Source organism: Conger conger, chromosome 11 (assembly GCF_963514075.1).
Source record: "Conger conger chromosome 11, fConCon1.1, whole genome shotgun sequence".
Classification (NCBI taxonomy): Eukaryota; Metazoa; Chordata; class Actinopteri; order Anguilliformes; family Congridae; genus Conger; species Conger conger.
The window spans coordinates 37,440,820-37,466,858 of record NC_083770.1 but is presented as its reverse complement, the minus strand read 5'-3'; the positions used below and the strand labels follow the sequence as shown (position 1 = coordinate 37,466,858).

At 44.1% G+C, this 26,039-nt stretch overlaps 2 protein-coding genes across 2 annotated transcripts in view; one reads left to right on the top strand and one right to left on the bottom strand.

The window, feature by feature from the left end:
• znrf3 (zinc and ring finger 3) overlaps positions 1-26,039 on the bottom strand; it is a 159,781-nt gene that overhangs the window by 109,505 nt on the left and 24,237 nt on the right. Inside the window, exon 13 of the mRNA XM_061259447.1 lies at positions 25,727-25,840. Coding sequence (XP_061115431.1) covers positions 25,727-25,840 — 114 coding nt within the window. The remainder of the gene's footprint in view (positions 1-25,726; positions 25,841-26,039) is intronic.
• On the top strand, positions 11,974-15,042 carry xbp1 (X-box binding protein 1). The gene is given in 6 exon segments (XM_061261250.1): positions 11,974-12,335; positions 12,925-13,021; positions 13,132-13,251; positions 13,366-13,446; positions 13,449-13,532; positions 13,978-15,042. Coding segments are annotated over 6 exon segments (1,161 nt in total). The 5' UTR covers positions 11,974-12,102; the 3' UTR covers positions 14,524-15,042.

The window sequence follows — 26,039 nt, the reverse complement described above, 5'->3', positions numbered from 1 at the left end:
ATCGTAAGGTGATTGGTTGGAATAAAAACCAACGCATAGTTGCAAACTGACTTGCAAACTAGGGGCGACATGGCTCAGGCAGTAAGAGCAGTCGTCTGGCAGTCGGAGGGTTGCTGGTTCGATCCCCTGCCCGGGCTGTGTCGAAGTGTCCCTGACGAGCTGGTCGGCACCTTGCATGGCAGCCAATCGCCGTTGGTGTGTGTGTGTGTATGAATGGGTGGATGAGAAGCATCAATTGTACAGCGCTTTGGATAAAGGCGCTATATAAATGCCAACCATTTACCAAATTCATGCAGTACCACTGATGTCATGCCATGTCTAAAAGCAATGACTGTCACCATCTAGTGGGGAAAACAGAAATATACCGATGAGTTGCTCTCTCAGTGAGCACTTCATTAGGTATTTATTTTTTACTTTTTAGACTTCTGTTGCTGTGGCCTATCCAATTAGAGGTTTGACATGTTGTGTGTTCAGAGATGCTCTTCTGCATACCACTGTTGTAATGTGTGGTTATTTGCATTATTGTCACCTTCCAGTCAGCTTTGACCAGTCTGGCCCTTTTCCTCTGACCTCTCTCATAAACAACATGTTTTTGCCCACAGAACTGCTGCTCACTGTATGATTTTTGGTTTTTGTACCATTCTCTGCCAAATCTGGAGACTGTTGTGTGTGAAAATCCCAGGAGATCAGCAATTTATGAGATACTCAAACCCCCCTGTCTGTCACCAACAATCATTCCACAGTCAAAGTCACTTGCATTTATTTCCTATTCTGACATTTGGTCTGAAGAACAGCTGAACCTCTTGAACCAAGTATACATGCTTTTATGCATTTAGTTGCTGCCACAACATTGGCTGATTAAATATTTGCATTAAGAAGCTGGTTGTACCTAATAAAGTGGTCACTGAGTGTAATGTGATGTATATCAACTTGTGCTTCAAACATGGGAGCTTTTATCTAATGCAATGAGATGGCTGACAACCAGATTCCACAATATGACATTCCCCGCTCATGAACAATCCAACAAGGGCGACCTGTAGCGTAGTGGTTAAGGTACATGACTAGGACCCACCAGGTCGTTGGTCCGATTCCCGGTGTAGCCACAATAAGATCCGCACAGCCATTGGGCCCTGAGCAAGGCTCTTAACCCTGCATTGCTCCAGGGGAGGATTGTCTTCCACTTAGTCTAATCAACTGTACATCACTCTGGATAAGAGCATCTGCCAAATGCCATTAATGTTAATGTAATGTAACACGTAGTTCAGAAACATGATGAAATTTGGAATTTGTTTCACAATCTAAATTAATCTGGTTGCAAGCACAACCCAACATTTTCCTGAAAATGTACCGTACAACTCATTTGCAATATCTCTGGAAAGTATCTTATTCAAACTTGTCTGAATAACATAGGTATGCTCTAATAGGTCATTGATAAGCACGATATGCTACAATAATGACTCATTTAGCAGGTTTACAAGCATGATTCCTGTTTATAGTTTTAGTGACTGATATTCGGCAGTGTACCTGCTGCACCCATCATATATATCTGTACATTTTTACAACATTGTAAGTTGTATGTAAAATGTATAAAAATGCAGCTAATGTAATTGCCAATGGAGCGCCGGGGGCCTGGAAAAGCTTTACTGTAAGACAGAACATCTGTGAAGTGTTTATAAAGAACATAAAATGCTTCACAGAGGTTTGTGACTTTGTTGACGTGATGCTCACTGACGCGCTGGCTATTTCCCGTGGCGCTCTCGCTCTCGCTTGTTTTTACTCGGCTCCGCGGATTTTCCGTTTATTACGCGAGGCTTGGGATATCCGAGCTGTGCTTTAAACTACACCGTTCAACTCGTTGCGCCTGACACGTAATTACCACGGCTGGGTGAGTCAGATTTGCAGCGCCATTTTGAAATTAAAGGTAATGAGAGACGCTAATGCTCAAGCGCTGCAGGTGAACCATGGCGTACGATGTTCATACGGAGTTCATTGGCCAGAGCACTGACGTTCATTTTCCTCCTCGTGGAACGAGGACATAGGATTTTTATATTCATTCATTCATGCTAACAACAAAAACGGGAAACGGTTTGAGAAAACAGAGAGGTCATTTCTTATTGTCCCCCCGGTATGACCTTTCTCTGTTCAGCTGTTGTCAATAAATGTCACAGGATAATTCAGAAGTGAAAAAGAATCCCTGAAACACAAATCAGAAATTGCCTCAGATGTATACGTTTTCCCGGAAAACAGTGCTCACGCCCACTGGCATAGCCATATCATAAAGAAAAATATCGTAAAGTGACGTGAGTCACTGGATGTACGCGTTTATCTAGCAACAATTATACGGATCAGCTTACACATAATATGAAATACTCCAGAGGTACCACGTGGGGGCAGTCAGTATTCACTGTTTGAAATGTGATGCCTTACAAATAGTGTACGAGGAAGTTAGAAAATAGTTTATTTTTCAACAGCAAGACCATGTGTGTAATTGCAGTATTTAAAAGTTAGTTTTAGAAAATGAAATTCACATTGTGAAAGACCCACATGCAAATGCAAAAATGTAAATTTTCTGCAAATGTTTTGCAGCTCACAAAAACAGCCTGACCTTGAAGTCGTTGTAAATGCCTCAGACAGATGACACATTTCTCTCTCTCCAAAATGTCATCCTGTTGCACCAGCTCCTTGTATGCCCTCTCAATCTGATCAGTTTATTGCTCAACAGGAGAAGTCTTATCTGTCTGATGAAATTATGGTGAAAAGCAACATGTCAAGAGGATGTGCTTATAAAACAGAGCTTTTTGAAATGCAAAAAGAAATGCACTTTAATAGGGCAATGTATGAGTAATGAACACATGCTTTATTGCTACTACTTTTAGACATATTAATGCATGCATATTTTGTGGCCAAATATACAATTGAAGTATTAATAGTACAAATACATTTCATACACAATTAAACTGAACAGGATACAACACACCGTACACAAAATATGTTAAGCAACCACCCTAGTGTCATATAATATATATAGTGTATATAGTGTATATTTATTAAATGATAAATTATTATTCAATAGTTATTGCATTTTGAATGTTTCACAGCATAACAAAGTAACTGGCATAAGATGAAAACCCCACTTAACCTCAAACAGCAAAACAGAAAGGGGCCCTAACTAGAACTTGTTAAATGGCTCCTCCCAGAATTAGCTGCTTGTGATCCAGTAGCTACCACCCACAGGGCCCTGCAGACCTGCACCATGCCCAAAATGGAGTCTCTGGGGCAGGCCACGACACTCTCCTCCCCTGGGCCTCTTATTCACCGCTTCTGAAAATTGTTGTTGTGCAGGCAGACAGTACAGTGAGCACAAGGGTAAAACGCAATGTCCGCCAAACAAATAAAGCCCATCGTCAGCTCTTCTGCAAACAAAGCCGGGATTATCCCGCTAACAAAGTGCTGGCTGAGACCCTCTGACAATTATGGAGATTGACAGTGAACACTATCTCTCTTGTGAATTTGGGTCAATTTACACAGCATATTATTTTGGGTTTGTGCATTGCCAACAAAACATTTTAGCAACAAAACTCAATTAACTGCAGCAATGCTTTTTTTGTCAAGGTGACTTCTGTGCTTTCTGAGTTTTTATTTTATTTTTTTAACCAAACTAACACTGCCATGCACAGACAGTAACAGAGACGGTCATATTGATGTAAAGGGCACTGAGAATGCCATCATGTTCAATACAGATCATGCATTTCCCTTCTCGCCCATATCATGCGGGACAGACAGGGTTTCACCCCGAGACTAAAACGTCTGCGGAGTGTCATGCCGTCCTTTTCAAATGCGCAAGCAGAATACACGCCAGCAAGCAAACAAGCCCTCGTTCTGTGGATTTCCACATGAAAGGGGTTGAAGTCAACAGTGTTTGTTTGTTTCTTTCTTTCCCTGTGCCTTTTTCAGCTGCGAGGAACGAGCTGCATTTTAATTACAAAAGACGGCCGCTGATGTGTATTTAGACCGACTGCATCTTGGCAAAATACCACCCGGCTACAGCGGGATAAGCAGTAAAATATATACAACAGCTCCAGGCTCCAGTGACATGGAATAACTGCTATTGCACACGTACAGTCGGGTGGGGGACTTGCAGCTAAGTCTGGTTGGCAGGTATATAGTGCTGCTCAGACTACTCACCTATCCCCACACCCGCCTGCCCTTTTTTAGTTTCTCTACACTTTTGAATGTCCATTGCATTCATTTTTGATTGGCCAGTGAGGCTTCATGAATCACCATAATAGGTGGACCAAAATTGAGCTGGCAATAGCTGGTGGCAATCTAATGGTTTTATGCTCCATGGCAAAAACACAACAGTATATTTGAATCAGTGAGTCACTGGGAGTGTTTGGTAGCGCCTCCCATCTTGTGGTTTTGTGAAGCCTCATATCTCATATTCCTATGAGTAGTGTTTGCAGGCCTGTCCCACCCATCACTGTGAGAGAGAGGGCAGATGTAAAGCGCACACTGCTGGTCACGGCTTCTCATCAATACAGTTGGCCAACTCAGCTAGGCTGTGCAGTCACTGCATCAGAGTAGTGTGTTTGTACATGCACAGTCACTGCATCAGAATAGTGTGTTTGTACATGCACAGTCACTGCATCAGAATAGTGTGTTTGTACATGCACAGTCACTGCATCAGAATAGTGTATTTGTACATGCACAGTCACTGCATCAGAGTAGTGTGTTTGTACATGCACAGTCACTGCATCAGAGTAGTGTTTGTACATGCACAGTCACTGCATCAGAGTAGTGTTTGTACATGCACAGTCACTGCATCAGAGGAGTGTATTTGTACATGCAGTCACTGCATCACAGGAGTTTTTGTACATGCAGTCACTGCATCAGAGTAGTGTGTTTGGACATGCACAGTCACTGCATCAGAGTAGTGTGTTTGTACATGCAGTCACTGCATCAGAGTAGTGGGTTTGTACATGTGCAGCTTGCTCAGACGGACTGCAGGCACTGGATTGGCCAGAGGAGGCACTCTCACACACCGAGAAGGGGACGACAGCGGCAGCTGTAAATAAATAAATAAAGTCACAGTGGAAGTACATTTTTGTTCTTTAAGAGACAATTTTCCCACATGTACCCTGAAAAGTACAACGTTGTTCTTTTGGGGGTAGAAATAAGTACCTTTTACAAACAAAAAAATGTACAAAATAATTATGAATCCAATAGAAAGGTACAATTTAATGCACCTTATGTACCTTTTTTGCCTCTTCTTGTAGCTTTATTTCTGAGAGTTCTGAGCTAAGCTACAGATTTCAAGACATTCCCAAAACTCTCACTCAACTTCTTTCTTCTTTTTTTTTCTTGGCAAAGCATTATAACCCATGCCCTGGCTTTCACAGCTTTTGTCCCAATACTTATGGACTTGGAAACGAGGACATGAATCATTGAATGGCATTGTTATAATACATGCAGATAATTTTGTTTGATTTAAAATACAGATTTCATGAGAACAGAGGAAAAACAACACCAGTTTGACAACACAACTGCCCCAATATTTGTGTATGTATCTTTATATGCCACTGGAATATTTGGCTCCCTGTTCTTTGCATATGCAACAACTGAAGCACCGATAAGTGCGCTTTATCACTAATGTCAACTCCTTTAAATAGCAGTTTGCATGTGCTTTTAATGCCGGCAAAGCTTCAAAGTTGAAAAATTCTCCATATGGGAATTTGATAGACAGGAATGTGCAAAAACCTCTGAAATTAAATTCTGTAGCCTTCTTCTGTCAACAGATAAGACATGCCGGGTTGTATGAAACCACAAATATAAAGGCCATCATAACAACAAGCTGTCTTTTAGTTGACAGGTGAACTTTTCCAGCATGTACCCATATGAGTTCCTCCACAGGCCCAAGCAGAGAACCTAAAGCTTTGTTTTACTGAGGAAAAAGTAGCTTGCACAAATGAGGAAAATTATTAGTTCTTTTATTTTTTTTAATGTGAGTTATATAATTACATAATATGTGTGCAAGCGGAATTGAGGGCCATACACAAGTCATTATTTATAATGGTGGAAGCGCAGCACAGAAGAGATATGTACACACCAGTTCTGCTCACCCCCCTCCCCCCGCAGTGGTATTACACGCCTCTGCCATTTCCCAGAAACCGTGGAGGGTGGGAAGATAAAACATGGGGGGTGGAGGGGGGGGAAGATTTAGGGCTTGAGTCAACACAGCCTGAGGGACCCGTTTAGCACACAGCTGGACCCCGTACCAGGGGCTGGTGCTAACGCCCAAACCCACCCCCCACCGCCCCTATTGTGTCCACTCCCCACACGTTCACCACCACTGTTGCAAACAGAGGTGTGGCTATTGACTGATGGGATATCTGGTCACAAGCAGATCTCAACCCTACCGGTTATAAAGCTATTCAAATTGATGCTGGCTCATGAAAGCGAGAACATTTCAGCTTGCATACATTATAATTACCTCCTGGTGACAATGCTAGTGTGCAATGATATTTAAGTCTACACCAAACAGGAATCTTTGACCCACCCTATAATCACACAGTAAGTAGCTGTGTTTAAGGGTGGCCTCCCATGTGATTTCTAATTAAACTGGGCCGTATTAGCCAGGTGCATGAGGAGATGGTTTGGGGGTTGGGGTTTAGATCGGGACAGCCAAAAGACTGATTTACGCAACTTAAACAGGACAAAGAGCTGAGGTCTGGCTGGCTTCACAGACACCCACTCCAAAGAAATGTTGAAACAGATTCCACTCGAAACACATCTCAATCCTCAGCGCTGAAGCGAGAGCTTGGTAACAGCTGGCACACTGATGCGGAAGAAGCAGCGCTCCCCAAAGCTGCACTGACCTGAAATTAATTAGCACCAGCAGCTGATAATGGCCTCATCAGGAATGTAGTTTTCACTGCATTTGCATCGTGCAAAAAAACCCCCAAAAAAACAGAGAAACGGCGTATGTTAGTGAGAGCCAGCTGCACACATGAAAGTGAGACTCGAGTCGGGTGCCAACGGCCCGGGGTTTCTCTCTGGGTTTTGTGAACACAGAGCACCTCTTTATCAGCTGGGCCTTCTGAGTACAGCTCCCAGGGACAAAATGGAGTCTGTATGAGACTCCTTACCCAGACAACTTCACCGGGGCTCGCCCAAAATAAGAAACAGTGGCACACAGAGCGCAGAGCAATAGACACCCCTCATTGGACAGGGGAGGCTGCTCTTTTCGACGTCTATGACATCTACGCCGTCCTCCGCAAGATTGTGGCTTTTGACTCTGAGGAAGATGATGTAAACATTGAAAAGTCTCCTGTCTACAGAGTGCATTGCTCTGAGCTCTGTGTGTTCTACCGTCCCTTTTCTCTGGCAAGTTCATTTGAAGTTAGCTGTATGAGATTCCTTACACAGACTATTTGGCACTCTTTTATTTAGCAGGCTTATAGTGTGTTGGGCATTTTCCTTTTTGCATCGTGTAATATAATGGGTCGGGAACTGGGCTTGTAACAGAGTGGCTGCAGGATCGATTCCCACCTAGGACACTGCCACTGTACCCTCAAGCAAGCCTTAACCTGAATTCCGTCAGTATGTATCCAGCTGTGTAAATTGATACTATGTAAAAAATGCTAAAGTTGTGCTACCCGCTCTGGATAGGGACGTCTGCTAAATGCCAGCAATATAATCAATGCCAGGGAAACAAAATGGCAGAACCTTGCAGTGTCTCACTGGAGCAGAATGTATATGCAGCGTGGCATGAGTCCAGCCATCTGGAACCGGCCAACACCCTCTGGCTGAGTCACACCACTGGTGTCCGGGGAAAAAGAGAAGGCTCTGTGGGCTAGCACAGAACTTCCACATTCGTGATTATATGTCATTTTGAGAGTATAAATAGAGGGTCCCTTCAAACTCAGACACACAGCTCATCTTTGACTGTAGCTCAGATAACAAACCAAATTCCCCTTCATCCAATTTCTATTTGGAACATTAATACTTCATCATAGTGCTCATGACTAGACAACAGTATGCCCTGTCACTTACGCAAACCATGACTAAATAAACACCACTCTAATTTAAAAAGCAGCTTTATTTTGCTTCAGGTATTCTCTCAAATTCAGTTCCTGGAATCGAGTGTCTCTTCACAGTGAGCTACAGAGCCAATCCCATGCAGCCAGTGTAACACTGCCCATGGACACAGGCAGATCTTCTACCCATGGATTTTTGTTCTTGTGAAACAGGAGAGGGAACAGAAAGAGGAAGTGTCCTCCCCCTGTCAGTGAACCCTGTTCTTTGAATACGTTTGGTTGAATCCTTTGAAACAGACAGCGAACTCTGGAGAGTGTGCGTTTCCTTGCGCCCGGATTCTGAGCTCTTCCTGAAATGTCAGTTTCAAAAGAGAACGAAGATGAGGCTAGCGTGATACATTTGATGCCAACGGGTTCTAAGGGCAACAGGGACAATGGGGTCTCAAAAAAACTGACCCTTTTAAGCCCATACCACATTTGTCAAAGGTTTTGTGTTCCTGACGTCTGGGCGATTCATTCAGATATTCTATCATGAGACACAAAGACCAAACAGCTCACAACAAAAGTACACTCCAGGCTCAACAGTTCAATTATGTAATAATGTAGTCCAGCAAAAAGCACAGAATGAGCCTGACATCACAGATGTCAGCCTACTCTACGTAACTCTAGTGGTGTTTGCTTATGGGAAATGCAGTTCTGCAATCAGTTTAAATTAAGCGGCTGCCAAATGGCTGAATTATGAACTGTAACTAGAGCACAACAGGAAGGACAGCCTGAAACACAGTACTGCATCTGCCTTTTAATACATTTACATATGCAGCAGACATACAGTAGTGTGAAAAAATGTGGGCTCCCCTGGTCAAAAAGCCTTTTACAATTAATATCTAAGTGAGTGGAAGCAAACTGGACCTCTAAATGGTACAATGTCAAACATGGAAGGGTGACTTTTTACTTCATTTTTTTTACAGTTTCAAAATAATAACAATAGGAAAAAGGCCCTGTGCAAAAGTTTGGGAGCCCTCTCAGTTAGTACTTTGTAACTGCTACTCGGGCAACTATAACAGCTTGTAAAAGCTTGCGGTAGCCAGCTTAGAGTATCTCAATTCTCTCTTTTGGAATTTTTCCCCATTCTTCCTGGCAGAAATATTCTGTGGCATGAACGGCATGTTAGAGATTTCTGCGCCACTGTGGTGGCCATTCTAAAACCTTCACCCATCTTTCCTGGAGGTACTTCATGGTTGAGTTTGAGGTATGCTTTGGATCATTGTCTTGCTGGAATACCCAACCTCTCTTCAACTTGTCTGGGCTGACCTTTGAACAGCCTCTAGAATTTCTTGATATTTGGTGCAATCCATTCTTCTTTCCACTCGCACAATATTCCTTGGGCCCCCAGCTGCCACATAACCCCAGAGCATAATGGATCCATCTCCAAAGCTTAACAGTAGGTGTCTTCACCCTTTTTTCTCCAAACATACATTGCTTTAGTCTCATGTTTATCACTGTATTATTTAGAGTTCAGGTTTGCTTTCGATCACATAGAGATTCATTGTAAGAGACATTAAACCCTGTCATCTCTGTGCTTTCAGAAGAGAGCTCCTGTTTGTATTGTGCTTTCTCAAGCGACCGTGAAGTGCCCTTTACATCCTGTTTCCGGGCGACGCTGACAGTGTCAATATTAGCCGAGCAGAGAGGCAGCGTTTAAGGCGAACACTTCTTACCATGTGTATTCCAGTGTATTCAAGGAAATGCAAATGTCCGTTTGTTCACCATTCTGACAGATAATGGCAACAACGGCCTAACCAACCCAGCACTTTGAATACTTTCATGAAAACTAAAGACCATTAGGCTAATCATTCATGAATTCAGTGCAACTGGCAAATTATGGGTAGAGCTATGGTGTATAGTGAAGCTATTCTGTGCAGAAAATTAACTGTTTACTTTTTATTCGACTGTAGGATATGTAGGACAAGCATTTCACAATTTGAAGCAACTTTTACCAACAAATCAAATCAAAATACACTAAGCTTCATTGCCAAGCTTAACTGTCTTCATGCGTGTACGGTTTCCAAAATTTTACTAAATGCGTAGACCAGTTTTATATGGTGCAAGTATAAATAGGGCATTTACATTACATTACATTATTGGCATTTGGCAGACGCTCTTATCCAGAGTGACGTACAGTTGATGAGACTAAGCAGGAGACAATCCTCCCCTGGAGCAATGCAGGGTTAAGGGCCTTGCTCAAGGGCCCAACGGCTTTGTGGCTACACCGGGATTAGAACCACCAACCACGCGTGTCCCAGTCCTTTACCTTAACCACTACGCTACAGGCCGCCAGGCATGGATTGAGTGTACAGTAATGCTGAATTGCTGTATGAAACTTATATGGTAAACAGTAAATTTCATCATCATGTTTGTAACTGAATGCAACTTCATGTCAATATGATCTCCAAAACGGTACAAATCGAGTAGACAAGTTTTGTTCTAGTTTTAGCCACAAAGTGCAGGCGAGAGGGATTACCCTTTCTTCAGTTCTGGAGTTGCATTCAGTTACAAATAGGGTGATGAAATTCCAACTGTTGAACAGATAACAGTTGCACATATAGTAACACTTACTTCAGCAATGGTTTTCTGCCAAGCCACTAGATCCATGTCTCATCGTATCTGAAGAAACCCTGATGTTAAGCAATAACGTACAGAGACATTTGCTTCTTATAATGATGTAGCCATCTCTAGTTCTCTTGCATTGGACTAAGGAAGACTTGAGACTTTTTCCATCAGAAGTATATGCTTTACATATAAATATAATTAAATTGTCAAATATGAGGCAAGTTTAAAAGTAAATGTTTTCATTTTCAGGAATATATATGAACTCAACCTTCTTGCTATAACCTTTGAGACATTGATTATAGGCAGATTATAGATGGAAGGGTTTACTACAAATTTTATCTGAGTGGAATAACCCTTCATTTCCAATCCTTTTTTGGGTTAGATATGGAGTACTATCAACAACTAAAATTGTCAAATTAACATAATAAAAAATAATATATATAAATAATTTTTCCCCTAGCAGTATTTGTGATGGACATGCCATGAACTTGACACTATGACACTATGAAACCAAAACTAGCAGTAGCACAAAAATAACCTGAAACTGTGATTCATTACCATAATGTCATGAGAACACAAATCTAGAAAGTATCTGAAAATACCTCCTTGAATTGACAGAAACTTCAAGAATATAACACATGCACAGTGCCGGAATACTTAAAAACTAAATGCATTAAAGTCATTATACACGAATTAAATACATTTCATTTATTCACCAAGCAACGCACACACCAAAATGAAACCGATATCGATATGCGCAGCACCACTTAAGATGCAGATTCCCCCATTTGTATTGGAAGTATTTATTAAAATATAGGACGACTTCCAGAAAAGCATATAATCTACAATTCCATCATTTGAGTTTAACAGCTATTCATCTGTTGAAGGTGATGCAATACTTCAATTTCTCAACCCTCCTATCTGTAGACTAGGAAGCGTTAACCTGAATTATTCAAAGGAAACACAAAGCATAAAATAAAAGTTATTTTTGACTATGAAAACTGGACACAATGTAATTTCCAGCTTCAGCTCAGTCGTATCGTCTACATAAGTTAGACGGCCTCGAAAGATGAGGCAACATCGTGAAACTACTTAAAACTTTTTTGTTCACTTTTTTTGGTACCAGACATCGCTGGGAAACCACCGTCCTCCTTCTCTGAAGGAACAAGCCATAGTACAACGTCAAGGTAAACACTACACTGATGGCACTTCTCATGTAAATTGCATCAGCCTTGTAGCCAATTAGCGATTAGCACCCATTGGCGTCAGAGCTCACATTGACCTATCATATCAAACCACGACAGTAGAAATAGAATGCAGGAGGAACTACTGAAGAATTTTCAGAAAATCTGGGGTAGGGAACACAGGAAGAAATCGTAGACGATTTCTTCATAATTAAATTATTTACCCCCCCAATATCAAGAGGGTCGTGTTTAGACCCACAATACAGTGAAATATGGTCGTTGTCACAGCAGGAACAGGAGGTACCCATAAAGTCCTCCTTATCTCCGGGAAGCAGAGTGCCTCGCCTGGCGGAACGCAAGGGGGATTCAGCCGGTCAATTTCGGTCATGTTGCCTTCTTCCTCAAACCAAGCGTCGTCGGATTCCGATTCCAATGGATCAGGACCAACGCAACGCAAAAGACAGAGACTCACACATTTGAGTCCGGAGGAGAAAGCACTCAGAAGGTTGGTTCACGATTGCTTCTTTTGGCTGGTCACATAACGTGATTAATAAAGTTATCGACCTTAGATTTATCCATGAACTAACACGTACTAGGTGTCTAAAGTAAAGCTGTAAGAGTTTAGTCCTATTAAAATGTTCGTGGGTCGCTGTCACTAGATGTATTTCTATAAATGTTTCGAGCTAATATTAGATTAACAGCGTTGAACTTGGGAGTGGTAAAGGCTTGATAACGTTAACGAACTTTGCTAACACTCGCATGCTGTATATAACGATGGTTGGCTGTATTGCAAGTCCAACAGACGTGTCCTTTTATGTAATATTAGGTTAGATTATGATATAGTAACTTGTAACTATGGATCCAGTCGAATTGGCTGTTTGCCAGCCGGCTCCCTTAATGTGGCACCACCCAGTTTTTGCATAGCTGGAGATTTGAGTATCCTGTTCTGCCTGCGTGGCAAGATGGCCGGGGATTGCGCAAGCGTAGAACGCTGTCACCAATGTAAAGTCCAATGCCGGTCACAAGTACTTCCTTTTTAGTGAAAACTAACCATTCAACTGCAATATTAATGTTTACGTGCTTTCTTTCTTTAGGAAACTAAAAAACAGAGTTGCCGCCCAGACAGCCAGAGATAGAAAAAAGGCAAAAATGGGAGAGCTGGAACAGCAGGTTTTGGAGCTGGAATTAGAGGTAAATCCCCCACCCCCCCAATAATTTTCGTATGGCAGTAATCGCCTATAATAGTCCTTGCAGTTGACGTAACAACTGTTCAAATGTGTAACACGTCTGTCTTCCACCAGAACCAGAAACTCTACATTGAAAACACACTGTTACGGGAAAAAACAGATGGTCTTCTGACAGAAAATGAGGAATTGCGTCAAAGGCTTGGTTTGAGTTCGCTGGAAACCAAAGAGGAAACGGTAATTGGATTCCCGATATTATTATGCATTAGAATTCACACAGCTGGCCTTTTATAGCCACCTAGCGTTTCGTGTTGAGCTCCACTGACGCGTTACCCGTCCTCCTCCCCGCAGGTTCAGGTGCAGGAGTCCAGCGTGGATGAAGTCAGTTTGGCGATCGGGTCTTCTGAGTCCGCAGCACTCAGGCTACGTGTGCCTCCGCAGCAGGTGCAGGCCCAGCAGTCGCCAAATCTGAAGACTTCCACGTGGATGCAAGCAGTCCTGACTCTTCAGACTCTGAGGTGAGACCTGCTTCTAGCCTGTCCAGGGGCGTTGGTGGATTTGCAGGTTGCCATTTGGCCAAAGATCTTGTTCAGTACACTGCTCATTTTCAAATCTTGCGTATATACTGCTGGATAGTTCCTGATAATTATTGTACAACTGCAGTGACCCACTTGGGAATAAAGGCCACAAGCGGTTACAATTCCAGTTCCCTAACCATTAGATCTCACCTGGCAGAGAACTGCTAGTTTTTCACCCTCCCTTTATCTGGGTAGTCAGGTGTAGTCTGTCCAATCAGCAGCACTAATTGTTTAATTGCATGGGAAGAGGGGCTGATTTAGGATTTAAGGGCCAGATTTGAGTATCCATGCATTAGTGTCACTTTGTAGATTGATGCAAGCTGTCCAGTCATGCAGGGTTTCTTACCCCTTTGCTCCTTCCATCACCCCCCCCCCCCCCCCACAGTCTGATCTCCTGCTTGGCATTCTGGACATCCTTGACCCAGAGCTGTTCCTCCGGGTCGGCGAGCAGGTTCCCCAGGACCTGCCGGAGCTGGTGGGGGCCGGGGAGGATTCAATACCTGCCTCCCCATCTGCGCCTGTGGGGCCCGCACCAGTTAAGCTGGAAACCCTTAATGAACTGATCCACTTCGACCACATCTACACGAAGTCCGTGGACGTGGTGTGCGTGGAGCAGTGTGAAGATAGCATCCCCGACGTGAAGATGGAGGAAGGGGAAGAGGTGGTGGTGGTGGAGACCGTCTCCGTCAAGGACGAGCCGGAGGAAGAGGCCGAGACGATCCAGGAAGTGAGGACGGACGACTTCCTGTCTTCAGCCACCCCTGCCCTGCCCCAGCCCGACAAGGCGGCCTCCTACCTGGACAGCTACAGCGACTCTGGATACGAGCGATCCCCGTCCCCCTTCAGCAACATGTCCTCCCCCCTGTGTCCCGACAGCGCCTGGGACGACGACTTCGCCAACGAACTCTTCCCCCAGCTGATCAGCGTCTGAGCCCCAAATAAATCCACCCCCTTAAACTGGCCCTATCCAGCCCAATTTGGTTAAATGTACATAGTCTCTGTATTTACTTCATTGTTGTAAGAGCAGTAAGGACTCCCGCTTTCCTGGGTTAGACCAGTGTCGTACTCTTTGCTGAGTGTGTAGTCTGGCCCGGTAGGTCTCCTGCAGGGGCTGCAGTATTGCGTTCTTAACATCTTAATCGGTCTCGTCTCTTCTCTTAAGATTGTCTTAAATCTTTTGCTTATGAATTGGGAGGTGGTTAAACCAGAAAGTTGACTTGCTGAAAATATCCAGTATTTCTGTAAATTGTGGGGAGGGGGAGGGGGAGCTAATTTGTTTAAAAAAGAATAACTGCATAACTATTTATTTGTGCATTTCGCTCCAAGGAGTCGGTTGTATTCTGTCCTTTTTTTAGCATGTATAAAAGCTTAATTTACTATGTAAATTCACAATTAAGGGATGCTTTCTTTACTGAATAATTTCTGCATTAAAACCATGCATTGCATCACATCTCGTCTCCCTGTACGTTTTCCATTTTACTGCTGTCACTACCCACTCCAGACATTACCATGACTAACCCTGGCCACTGATTTGTACTCTGACCACAAGGTCTGTGTCAAGAGGCTTAAACGGAGCACTTAAGAGCCAAAAATGACTAATCCACCACTGCAAGTCCACTACAAACCCCATCCCCTCCCTGTGTACCCAGACCAAATGGAAATATTTAATGAGTGCTTGGTGTAGAATGACTCATTGCTGGCTGCATTCATATTCTGCAATAACTTTTATTGGTTATAATGCTCACAATGTAATTTCTATTGTATACGACTTGCATTGGTAGGGTTATGTAAAGGGTCCCATTGATCCTGATTTAAAATCGGATCCTTTCAAGAACAGAATTTGGATTCAGGCACTGAACCCTTCAGGAAGAAGGTGACTGAATAAAACCTGATACTGGCCGATAGTGAAGGTACAGAATAAGCCCAGGAACTCATTTTGGAGGCGGGCTTGGTTTATATCGGGGGCTTCCTGTTCCTGGGGGTCTCCCCTCCTGTAGGTTTTAATTTCAACCCTAATTTGGCACACACAGTAATTCTACTAATCAGCTGCTCAACATGATCAAGAGCTGTTGAATGAAGTGTGCTTTGCTAGGGTTGGAGTGGACCTACAGGATGGTAGATCTCCAGGAACATGGTTTGGTAGCTGTGGTTTATACAGAGTAACAGAAGCCCAGGCCAAGTTTCTATGTATGGAAGCTGGTGGTTATGGTAGTGGGCTGCTAATTTGACTGTTGAAATATCTTGACATTTTTTTTTTAGGGTTAAGGTTGGGCACCATAATGATCTAGTATGGCACAGTTTACAGTTATTGCCCAAGAAATGTTAAATTTCACCTCAGGTGGGGCAGTTTACTTTCTATCAAACAGATTTGAAGAACATTTATTTGGAACCTTATTAACCAATGCCCCCAACCAAGAGACTTTACTGTAATCAATACAATACACAGCTTCCAACAGGGAAAAGAGAACATGCTTCAAATAACCAGAGGACCATAGAGTACAGTGAAATGTACCACTATCCATGAGACCCTGGCCACATGCTTTGTGTACTTTTACCAAATATTCCACAGATAAGATAGCAGGAGTACTAGAGGTGAATCATTACACATCACAGATGCATCTATCAGACCGCAAGGTCTTTTGTACCTGGATGGGTCACCCTGCACTGTGGTTTAAAGTCTCTCACAAACACAGTTTGTGGGTTATGTACATAAAGTATGTACTGCACATTAATGTGATAACGGGTGCATTGTTGAATTACATGAGCAATATGCGCATATGGTGGGAGACCGTGAGCAAACTGGGACCTTTTTAGGAGTAAACTGACCCTCCTCATATGGTCGGCTTATAGTTCTGACATATCGGCATAAAGGGTTCCACCTGGTTACCTGAGACACATTATCCAATCACATCCCCATCTCATTTCCCTTGCTATGCTTAGAAACCGGGCCTCCTTTTCGACAGGTCCGGACGGCAGAATTAGGTTGCTCCAATTCTAAGCGTACCAGTACTCCTCATAATGAAGTAGCTCACAATTTAATAAATTTCTTTTTCTTTTCATAGTCTGCTGAGTTCTTCCTCTGATGTGTACTTGTGGTAATGTTTCTGCAAAAGAGCTACACGAGTCAAACGGGGTGACTTTGTACTTCCACCACTTGGTGGTTACATGTGGGGAAATTCAGCTGCAGCACATATATCACAGATTAGCGCAAAGTTTTGCAGAAATGTTTTTTCTTTTATGTCTCATGAAAAAAACCTGACACTCTCAGCTGCTCTTAACCACAGACAAAAACCGCCACACATCTAACGCTCACAGCTGCTAAAAGAGGAACCCGGCATCTCCTTGGCGAAGGAGTTTTTTTTTGTCACAATGGACCTTTTTCAGAAATCCAAAGAGGACTCTCATTCAAAATAGACTCGAGTCATTTACCTTTGGGTTTTTTTTTAGGTAATGCAAGACTGCCTTCAATAAATAGGTTCAGTGTTAAATTAGAGCACGATGAAGGGAGAGATAGTATCTCACACCCGTGGCTCCAGGCAGAATTTGGGTAAATCCTAGGGAATGGAATGTACAGCCTCACTCAGTGACTCTGTTCGGGGAAAGAGGGCTAGCCAGCAGGGAGGGTAGGGCAGGACTAGACTCTGTACTGAGGACACAGCGATTCAATGTCCGTTCTCTTTGTGACATCCCCCACCCCTTGTCCGTGACCACAGCTACGGTTTCACACACCTCTCTTGCGTCACCTCCTTCTCGTTTCTGGTGGAAAAGGCCTCATGGACACCCCCCATCCCCGCCCTCGAGAAAGCATAGCCCTTTAAAAAGCAGCAGTTTCACTTCCTCTACAGCCTTCAGTGAGGATGAAGGAAAAGGCAAGCGGTGTGTGGGATGGGGGGGGACACACCAAAAAAACAAAGGCTGTCACAGGAAATTCCACTTTCACCCCCGGTTGGTCATGGCCGGTGGGCCTGAGAGTGAGAGATGTGTGACGTGCGATATGGCGGTTTCTAGGAGCGTGCGGAATTTCCTGGTACTACTGAGCCTGGAAGGTAAAGATGGGGCTCTGCAGGGAAGCAGAGAGAGAACCTGCTCCTCCTGTAGGACCGACTCCAGACGCCAACGCTTAAAGGGGACAAAGGCAAATGACATTCCAAAAAATGCCCTCGCTCCCTTGACCTTCCCGAAGGCAGCTGATTGGAGGAACGGTCTTCCACGGAACTGTGCTCTGCCGGCTGATCGTAATCACCCATGGCAACAGACGATTCAAATACCTCCACCACCCCCCCTCCCCCAATCCTACCTTAGACTGCCTAACCCTTTGGAGAGTAGGTTTTATTGGAATGCCATGTCTCTACCTTTTTTTTTAATTCCAAGTCAGTGTTCTAGAACACTGCAGTAGTTACATCAGCATTAGCATTCGGATAATGTTCAATTCAACATTCTAATCACATATTTGTGATCTCACACGTTAAAGGGTTAAAAATGGACGGACTGGTTTCAAAATAAGTACCTTATTCCCTTTCAAATAAAGTGACATTCCAATTTCCCATTTACAATGGAACACAGAAAAAGTCCTTTTACGATTCCGGGTTGTTGCATTATGGATATACTCTATTTATTGCTAGCCCAATTGTTTTTCCCTCCCCGTCCCCTCCCACACTTCATCAATGAGGCAATTCAGTGCAAAGTACAGGCTCTGGCTAGGCCAGGCAGCCACATCAAAATGAACTTTAAACACAGGGCAATTACTGGTAAAACCTCTGCAATCAACTGCTCCTAGTTTTTATACTGCTGATTTGGACAGAATACTAATCAATGGTGGACGGATAAACAGGATGAGAGCTGATCTATAAACTGGATGGAAACTATCTTGGGCTGTGACATTAATCAGGGAAGGCCTTTCAGAAGAAATGGCGCACTGTTTTGCCGGCGTGAGGAAATTCTATTCCTTTTTAATGTGTTTTTCAGGGCTGACTCACGTCGCCCTCTCGTCTGATGTAGTCCCCCACAAACCCCCCCCCCAAAACTCATCTAAACACGTCACTTTCCAGGCTCTCCTCAGTAAAAACAAGGCAACACAAGGACCTATTAACTCCAGTTACCCATAGCAACAGAGAGCCAGGCCATCACGATTGGCATGGCCAGTTAACGGCGTCAGGCAAGTGCGCAAGAGGAAAAGGACACCAGAATTAGATCAGAATGCAATCACAGTCTAGGGCCGTCTGCTTCGGCGATTTAGACTTCAAAGAGCCGGCCGTTTCAAAAGCTTCATTAACCGAGAGCTGATTACCGAGTATTAGATTAACCACAGCGCTGCAATCTGTGAAGTGCTATTGCTCCAACACTTTCGACCCTTTTGAACAGGAAAAAACTGGAGAGTAATCAGCACTGTTGAATGCTGGGCAAGAACGATCTGGCATAATTTATGGGGGTGACAGGGGGTTACAACCCCCAATGAGAAAAATAATTTAATATAATAAAGACAGGGATTTCATGTTGTTATTGGGATACACCGAAGCCTTTTCCCCTCATAAATTCATCAGAAACTAAAATTTCACAGCTGTTCTTTTAAAATAATTCTTCCTGGGTGGCACGGCCCCAGACCCCCCTAGGGTATTGCAGTTCTCAGGATCTACGCATTTCAATTGTCCCATCATGAACGCAAGTTACACCCTTGCTCTGAGGAATATGAAAGATATTCACGACGCTACACCACTCCTCTAATTAAATGTTCTCTTGTTCCCTTTCAGTTTGCGGTTTCCTGTGACTCTGGTTAAACAGGTAAAGGAATGGCCGATTACAAAATCTGTTCCATCATTACTGTCTGATGTCCAAAAGCTGCCATAACTTGTTCGGTGCTATCCTGCCTGTCTACATGGGGTTTTACATGACTGCAGGGTAGACTAGCAACCAAGACCCCAGAGAGCGAAATTAAACGGGTATTAAACAGGTGTAATTCTGCCACCCTGGGTAAAAAAAAGAGGAATGAATACCAATTAGTGTTTTCCCTGACACATCACTCAGAGACACAAAACAGATCAGGTTCAGGGTGTGACTATGTTATTTACAGTTCCTGGGACGCGCCAGGTGCTTGAAAACTGTTGCGTCAGTTCGTGTGGCATCACGTCAAGCATTTCAAAATCTAAAAACAATATGCCTAAAAATGACACCGGGGAAAAAAGGTGGCTAAAATATAAAGGGGGCAAGGAGGAGGATTAGTGAAGGTCTGAGATCAGTAATTTTGTCAGAAAAGAGGTTGTCACAACTTCCTGCTGTGTTCACAAATACAGAGTGTGACCTCACAAATAGATTACCAGGCACTTTCCAGCGTTGCCGTGGTTACACTTCCTGTACATGTGGCATGACTGACAGTGCTGAGTGATTAAAGAACAACACCTTCCCAACAGAACGCACTTCTTACATTTTTAAACCAGATGAAGAATTTGGAGTACGTCATATCCACAGAAACACGCCCGTGTTAAAAGAACACACCCCGCGGACTATTGTGTTTTTTGTTTTTTTGTTTTTTGCAAGACTGAATCCGTCCTTGCCAGACCTGCCAGGATGCTTAAACCGGACTTGTTTTGTCAGGGGGGAAAAATGCTGCCATTTGGGTGTGCTTTCTTTCATCAAGCTTTGGTTCACTTTTAACACGGCCACCCCCCTCACCTTCACTATTTTTACTGGCCCCCAGCTCTACTGTCTGCGCTACTATCACCATCTGCAGCTTGCAGGTCTGTAATCTAAAGGCCAGGCCCCTCTTCACCCCCTGTAATTTCCTTGCCTCCTGGCCTGGGCAGGAGGGGGGGGGGAGGGGTAAGACGGTAACCTAGCAATAACACAGGAGTGGACTGCGAGAACTGAGAGGTATGCACGGGTCAGGAGTCGGGAGCCAATCAGGCGTACAGTGACTCCACAGCTACAGGAGCCCACAGGGAGCACTTGAGCATTCCTGCCCAAACTCGCAGGGGCAGGAGAGGCGAGAGAGAACATAATGTCTCAAACAGAGGTGCTGGGGGGAAGCGTCACTGCTTGGTCCCAGATGCACGTCTATTTGAACTGTTTTACAAGAGCAGGGATGCCATGTCTTCACAAGCACAAACCAGGAAGAGAAAACGACATCCGTCTGTGAATATTTAGAATACAGTAAATGTTATGTAATGATAGGCTACTGCTGTATTCTGTGATATTTTTCAGATGATGGCTGATTGTATATGAAACCAAATTTTTGGGACGGGGGTTGTTTATGGGGGTGTGTGATACAGTGTGGGATATTCTGTATTGAAATTTTCCTAAAATAACAAATAAAAAAAAAGTGATCACAAGAAGGTAAACCAAATTGGTTAAGTTTAATAAAGCTTTTTCTAGCAGCAAAACAGAGGCTATCCCTTTCTAAGCGCTTACTTAATAAAGAACAAGCACGCGCATCCATTATGGGATTAGATCAGTCCGATTGCAAAAGCGATTGCTGTAATCAACAAGTCCTGCAACTAACTAGCCCTGCCCCACTTCAGGAAGTTCAAGTACTTCATGTTGCAGCAGCTTGTTTTATTTTCTGAGCGATGCTTTGCTTCCGACTTCCGTCCCTGGAGAGAAGAGATCAGTCCAGCTCTTCCTGATAAACCACAGAAAACAACGTTGTTTTGACAACCTGAAAAACTACCTCTCATCTTCCTCCAATAGAGGCATCAACAGAGTCACAAGAACTGCGCACGACTGACAAGATTGTTCCATTTTACTGAGATTGCATTCAGTGACACACTGAGCATGTTTGTTTGTTAACAAAAATTGCTTCATCAGTAGTGACTAGACAGCGTATCCTGTTTTTGCGGTGCAAGCAATTTGAAAGTAGAAAAATAAAAACTCCCAACTCCTACACGTTCTATGTTTAGACATTCTGAGAACTGTGGCCATGGACGTGGCTTATACGAAGGCCACTGTCATACATTAGCCAGCATAAGTCGTTTTTTTATTTAATTTAATTTGCCTGCAGGGAAGATGGAGGATGAACGTGATCACAGAGGACTGGAAGGGCTCATTCATCACACGCCCGTGTAATTACAGCCTTGTGACCAACGCCGGTCATAAAATTTACATTCATAAAACTAAAGAGCAGCCAGGGAACACGGTCACAGATCAATCCCTCCCTTTTACTCCTGGAGGCTATCCAAAGTATTAACACTGGCGTAGTGAAAGTTCAGCCGACTCAACTCTACATCAGTAGATCTGTCCCTAAAATCACATTAAAGTGGAGGTTGTGTTCAAATTACATTAAATCAAGATTCAGTCTTGCAAATGTAAATAAAGGTAATGAATCCAACAGAAAACTGTAAAATGTTTATTAAAAAGAAAAGCTGACACTAATAATATTCGCAGTCAATGTATGGTCCAAGTGTCAAAATGATAGTATCATTTAACTTTTAATACTTAATGTTTATTACTGTCAGTTCCTCTGTTCCTAAATCTGTGTGTGTGTGTGTGTGTGTGTGTGTGTGTGTGTGTGTGTGTGTGTGTGTGTGTGTGTGTACAAAGGTTAAGCCGTGGTGAATGCTAACATTACTGGCCTCTCTGAAAGCGTAACCGTAAAGTGCTCTTTGGATGTACTTTCTTGGAAACCTCTGGTCTTGTTAGCGGTGCACCCCGGCCGTATCAGTGTGCGGCGACGTGTTTGCGTTCCCCGTCCGGGCCAATGGCGGCAGCATAGCGGACCCTGGGGTCTGATAACGGCGATAAAGCAGATTACTTGTGCGAGATCAGCAGCCGGAGCCAGACTGTGCAGCGGAACCGCTTATCACTTCAGGGACAAACAGGCCGGGGACCGGGCAGGAGTGGAGTGTGGAGCGAGCAGCGAAACGCTGGCTTTAAAACGCAGTAATAAAGCTGGGACTCTCACGCCAAGTTCCTCCACTCATTTATGTTTATTTTATTGATCCAATTCTGTTGGCCAAGTACAATGTGTTTTACACAATTGTTTTGGCTGCTGACAAACCAGCTCGCCAATCAATATCTTTCGAAAATATCAACAAGGAATGGAAAACACATGAGTGGGAGTCTCCATATTGCCCTGATACTTACTCCCTGATGATTTCATCATGCACCAGGTAGACTACCGTAATCACAAAAGACACGGGAATAAATTGTGATTAACACCTTATTTTTATCTGTTAATTTGGTGCACAACGTGGGGCTGGGCATGTCTAATTCCCATTCCCACCCTGATTTAGAATGGGCAACTACCTGCGAACTCTGCCGCCATTTTGAGAGAGCACATACAGCAGCCGCGGTTCTACTTGAAAATGTGTTGTGTCGCTCGCTGCTATTCTGCTATTCATACTGCAGACAACCATTTTCACAGAGTTGGAGGGAGACCTTTCATATAAGGCTTTGACCTGTAGGCCACTGTACCCAATCCTCTATTTCTACACAGCAATGAAACACAGACCACGAACTGACAAAATCCACCCATACCGTGGGCGATGCAATCAGCAATATCGTATCACCCTTATGGAGCTCTAACAGCTTTTTATAAACACAATTTATTTCATAATTGATTCTCCGCTGTGGAGAATTCAACTGTGCTGGATGCACAGAAAGGAAACCGGCCTAACTGTTCCCAGCAGGCTTGCACAACCCTGCTGGAATGGAGCGCTTTTCTGATAATTGAAGAGTAAATATTTAATTTTCCGTAGGAGGTCATGCTACTGATATCATGGAAAGAACAAGGGTACAAAGCTCTTGACTCACAAAATCCGAGAGCGGGCCTCTTCCACACTGCTTCAGCACTTAAAACAAACCCTCAGGACCCATCAAGTGACTTAACAGAATCAACAAATGATGTCCTCAGTGCTTAAAACAAACCCTCAGGAACCATCAAGTAACTTAACACAATCAACAAATTATGTACTCAGTGCTTAAAACAAAGCAAGCAAGTCGAACAAAATCAATTATTTTATCTGTTACTAACCTCCCCCCCAAAGATCCATTGTGAGAACCTAACAGTAAAAAAACAACAACTATTAACCGTCAACTCAACTAAACATGTAATTTTTCTGTGAATTTCTTGTTGGTCTGCCAATCAAAGGGTTAAAACTAATCCTCACCCATTGTGAGAACTGAACACAATCAACAGGCTTTGTGCTCAAATCCCCACTGTCTGAAGTGCACGCAACTCAAAATCAGGCCAAATCAATGACACCACGACATGGTAACATCTCACAGGAACATGAGGAACATGAGGAACATGAAGAAAGAAGATATAGCTCAGCGTTTTGGCTTATCGGCTGACTTTAGACTCAGACGGTGTGGCATTCTTGAGATGTGTGTACTCTGACCCCTCCCCCCCCCCCCCCAACTGTTTTGCTCATTGGGCATTTCTGACCTTTGACCTTCTGCATTACCACCCTTCGCCCTGCTATACGAGCATATCTCCCAGTGGCTGTGGGGGTGTAGGGTAGTGGAGGGAGGGAGAAGTGGGGTTGAGCCAACAAATTGTTTAATAGACGAAATAATGAAGATCTATATTTTATTATGTTTTAATTCCGTTCCCATAAATAACAGTTGTCAAAATACATATTTATGGCATTCTACACGCTACACACAAAACAATTTACATCATATCATCCTGCACAGTCAACTGCACAGCAAAGCAGAAAAGATACAAAATTATGCAAACAATTTTGTTTTCCTGAGATGAATATTGGCGTATGCACACACACACCAAAATCCATTTTAGATCTTCCCTGACCTTATTGCTGAAACCGAAAGGCTTCTTATTTATGGCTTCATCATCTGCTTTCAAACCCACAAGCAGACCAAAAAATGTTTTCATTTCCCAGAAAATCCTGTCAGTGATTCATCTAAGAATACATCTAAGAATATCACTCGCCTAAGAAGATTTGATCAATGCCAAAAAAACTGGTTATTTATCTTCATTTTCCGTTCCAAGATTACTGGGTCAGGCATTTTATTTCCTTCAAGAATATGAGAATGAGGTTTTAGTCTGATAAGGACGGTATTCGGACTGGGAGCCCTTGATCAAACACTGGGCACAAACTCCTAGAAAACAAGCAAAGTTATAAACAAGCACATCTCTCGTCCTGATAACGACATCCCTGATAAGCTGCAACATTACTTTTACTTGCTGTGAATCTAATAAGAATATGGAATATGAATGAAGGTGATGACATTTGCATAACAGTCCTTTGGCAGACAGTACTATCCACAGTGACGAACAGTAGTGGAGAGCATCAGTGTTACTCACAGAGACACAAACATTTGGCATCACCAAGATGATGCAGAGGCCCATTTCTTATCAATAAGTATAAGATTAACCTAACAAACAACAATAGGTACTGCAACACGATGACACAATTAGACATACAACCTACCTTATGTAGGTCTTACACTGTTTTGTCCTTATTGTACATTAATTCAGATTGGGTGGGTGTGGAAGGGTTTATGTGCTATAATGATGTATGAGGGTGAGTAAAAGTATTTGGGCCTACGGACTGTATATGCTCTGAACGAGCATAAAGATGGCACTTTGATGGTGGCAGTGTACCACACAGTAACATTTACTCCTCAAATCCAAAATTGGGTCCCTGAGCCAGCACACCCGCCCCTCCCCCCTCCTGTGAGCGGGTCACTCACCCCTCCCCCCTCCTGTGAGCGGGTCACCTCACCCCCTCCCCCCTCCTGTGAGCTGGTCACCTCGCCCCCTCCCCCCTCCTGTGAACGGGTCACCTCACCCCCTCCCCCCTCCTGTGAGCTGGTCACCTCGCCCCCTCCCCCCTCCTGTGAGCTGGTCACCTCGCCCCCTCCCCCCTCCTGTGAACGGGTCACCTCACCCCCTCCCCCCTCCTGTGAACGGGTCACCTCACCCCCAGCCCCCTCCTGTGAACGGGTCACCTCACCCCCAGCCCCCTCCTGTGAGCGGGTCACTCACCCCCTCCCCCCTCCTGTGAGCTGGTCACCTCACCCCCTCCCCCCTCCTGTGAGCTGGTCACCTCGCCCCCTCCCCCCACCTGTGAACGGGTCACCTCACCCCCTGCCCCCTCCTGTGAGCGGGTCACCTCACCCCCTCCCCTCTCCTGTGAGTGGGTCACCTCACCCCCTCCCCTCTCCTGTGAGCGGGTCACCTTGCCCCCTCCTCCCTGGGGGGAGTCACCATCATGTTCGGGCAGGCTGACACGGGACTGCAGCCACAGGTCGTACTCCTCTTCAGGCATCTGCACCACGTTCTCCCGAACCATCTGGAAGAGAGACGGGGCAGTGCCCTCACCTGTAAACAACCTCATCCGCTTCCCCCCCACAATACACACTGCATCCGCCCTCCCAGCACCAAGCCTGACTCCAGCCACTCACCCTGACTGACTGTAGGGCCTGGGCGGGTGGGGAAGCTGGTCTGGATAAGAGTGTTTGCTAACGTAATGTAAGGGGGATGGGAGATGA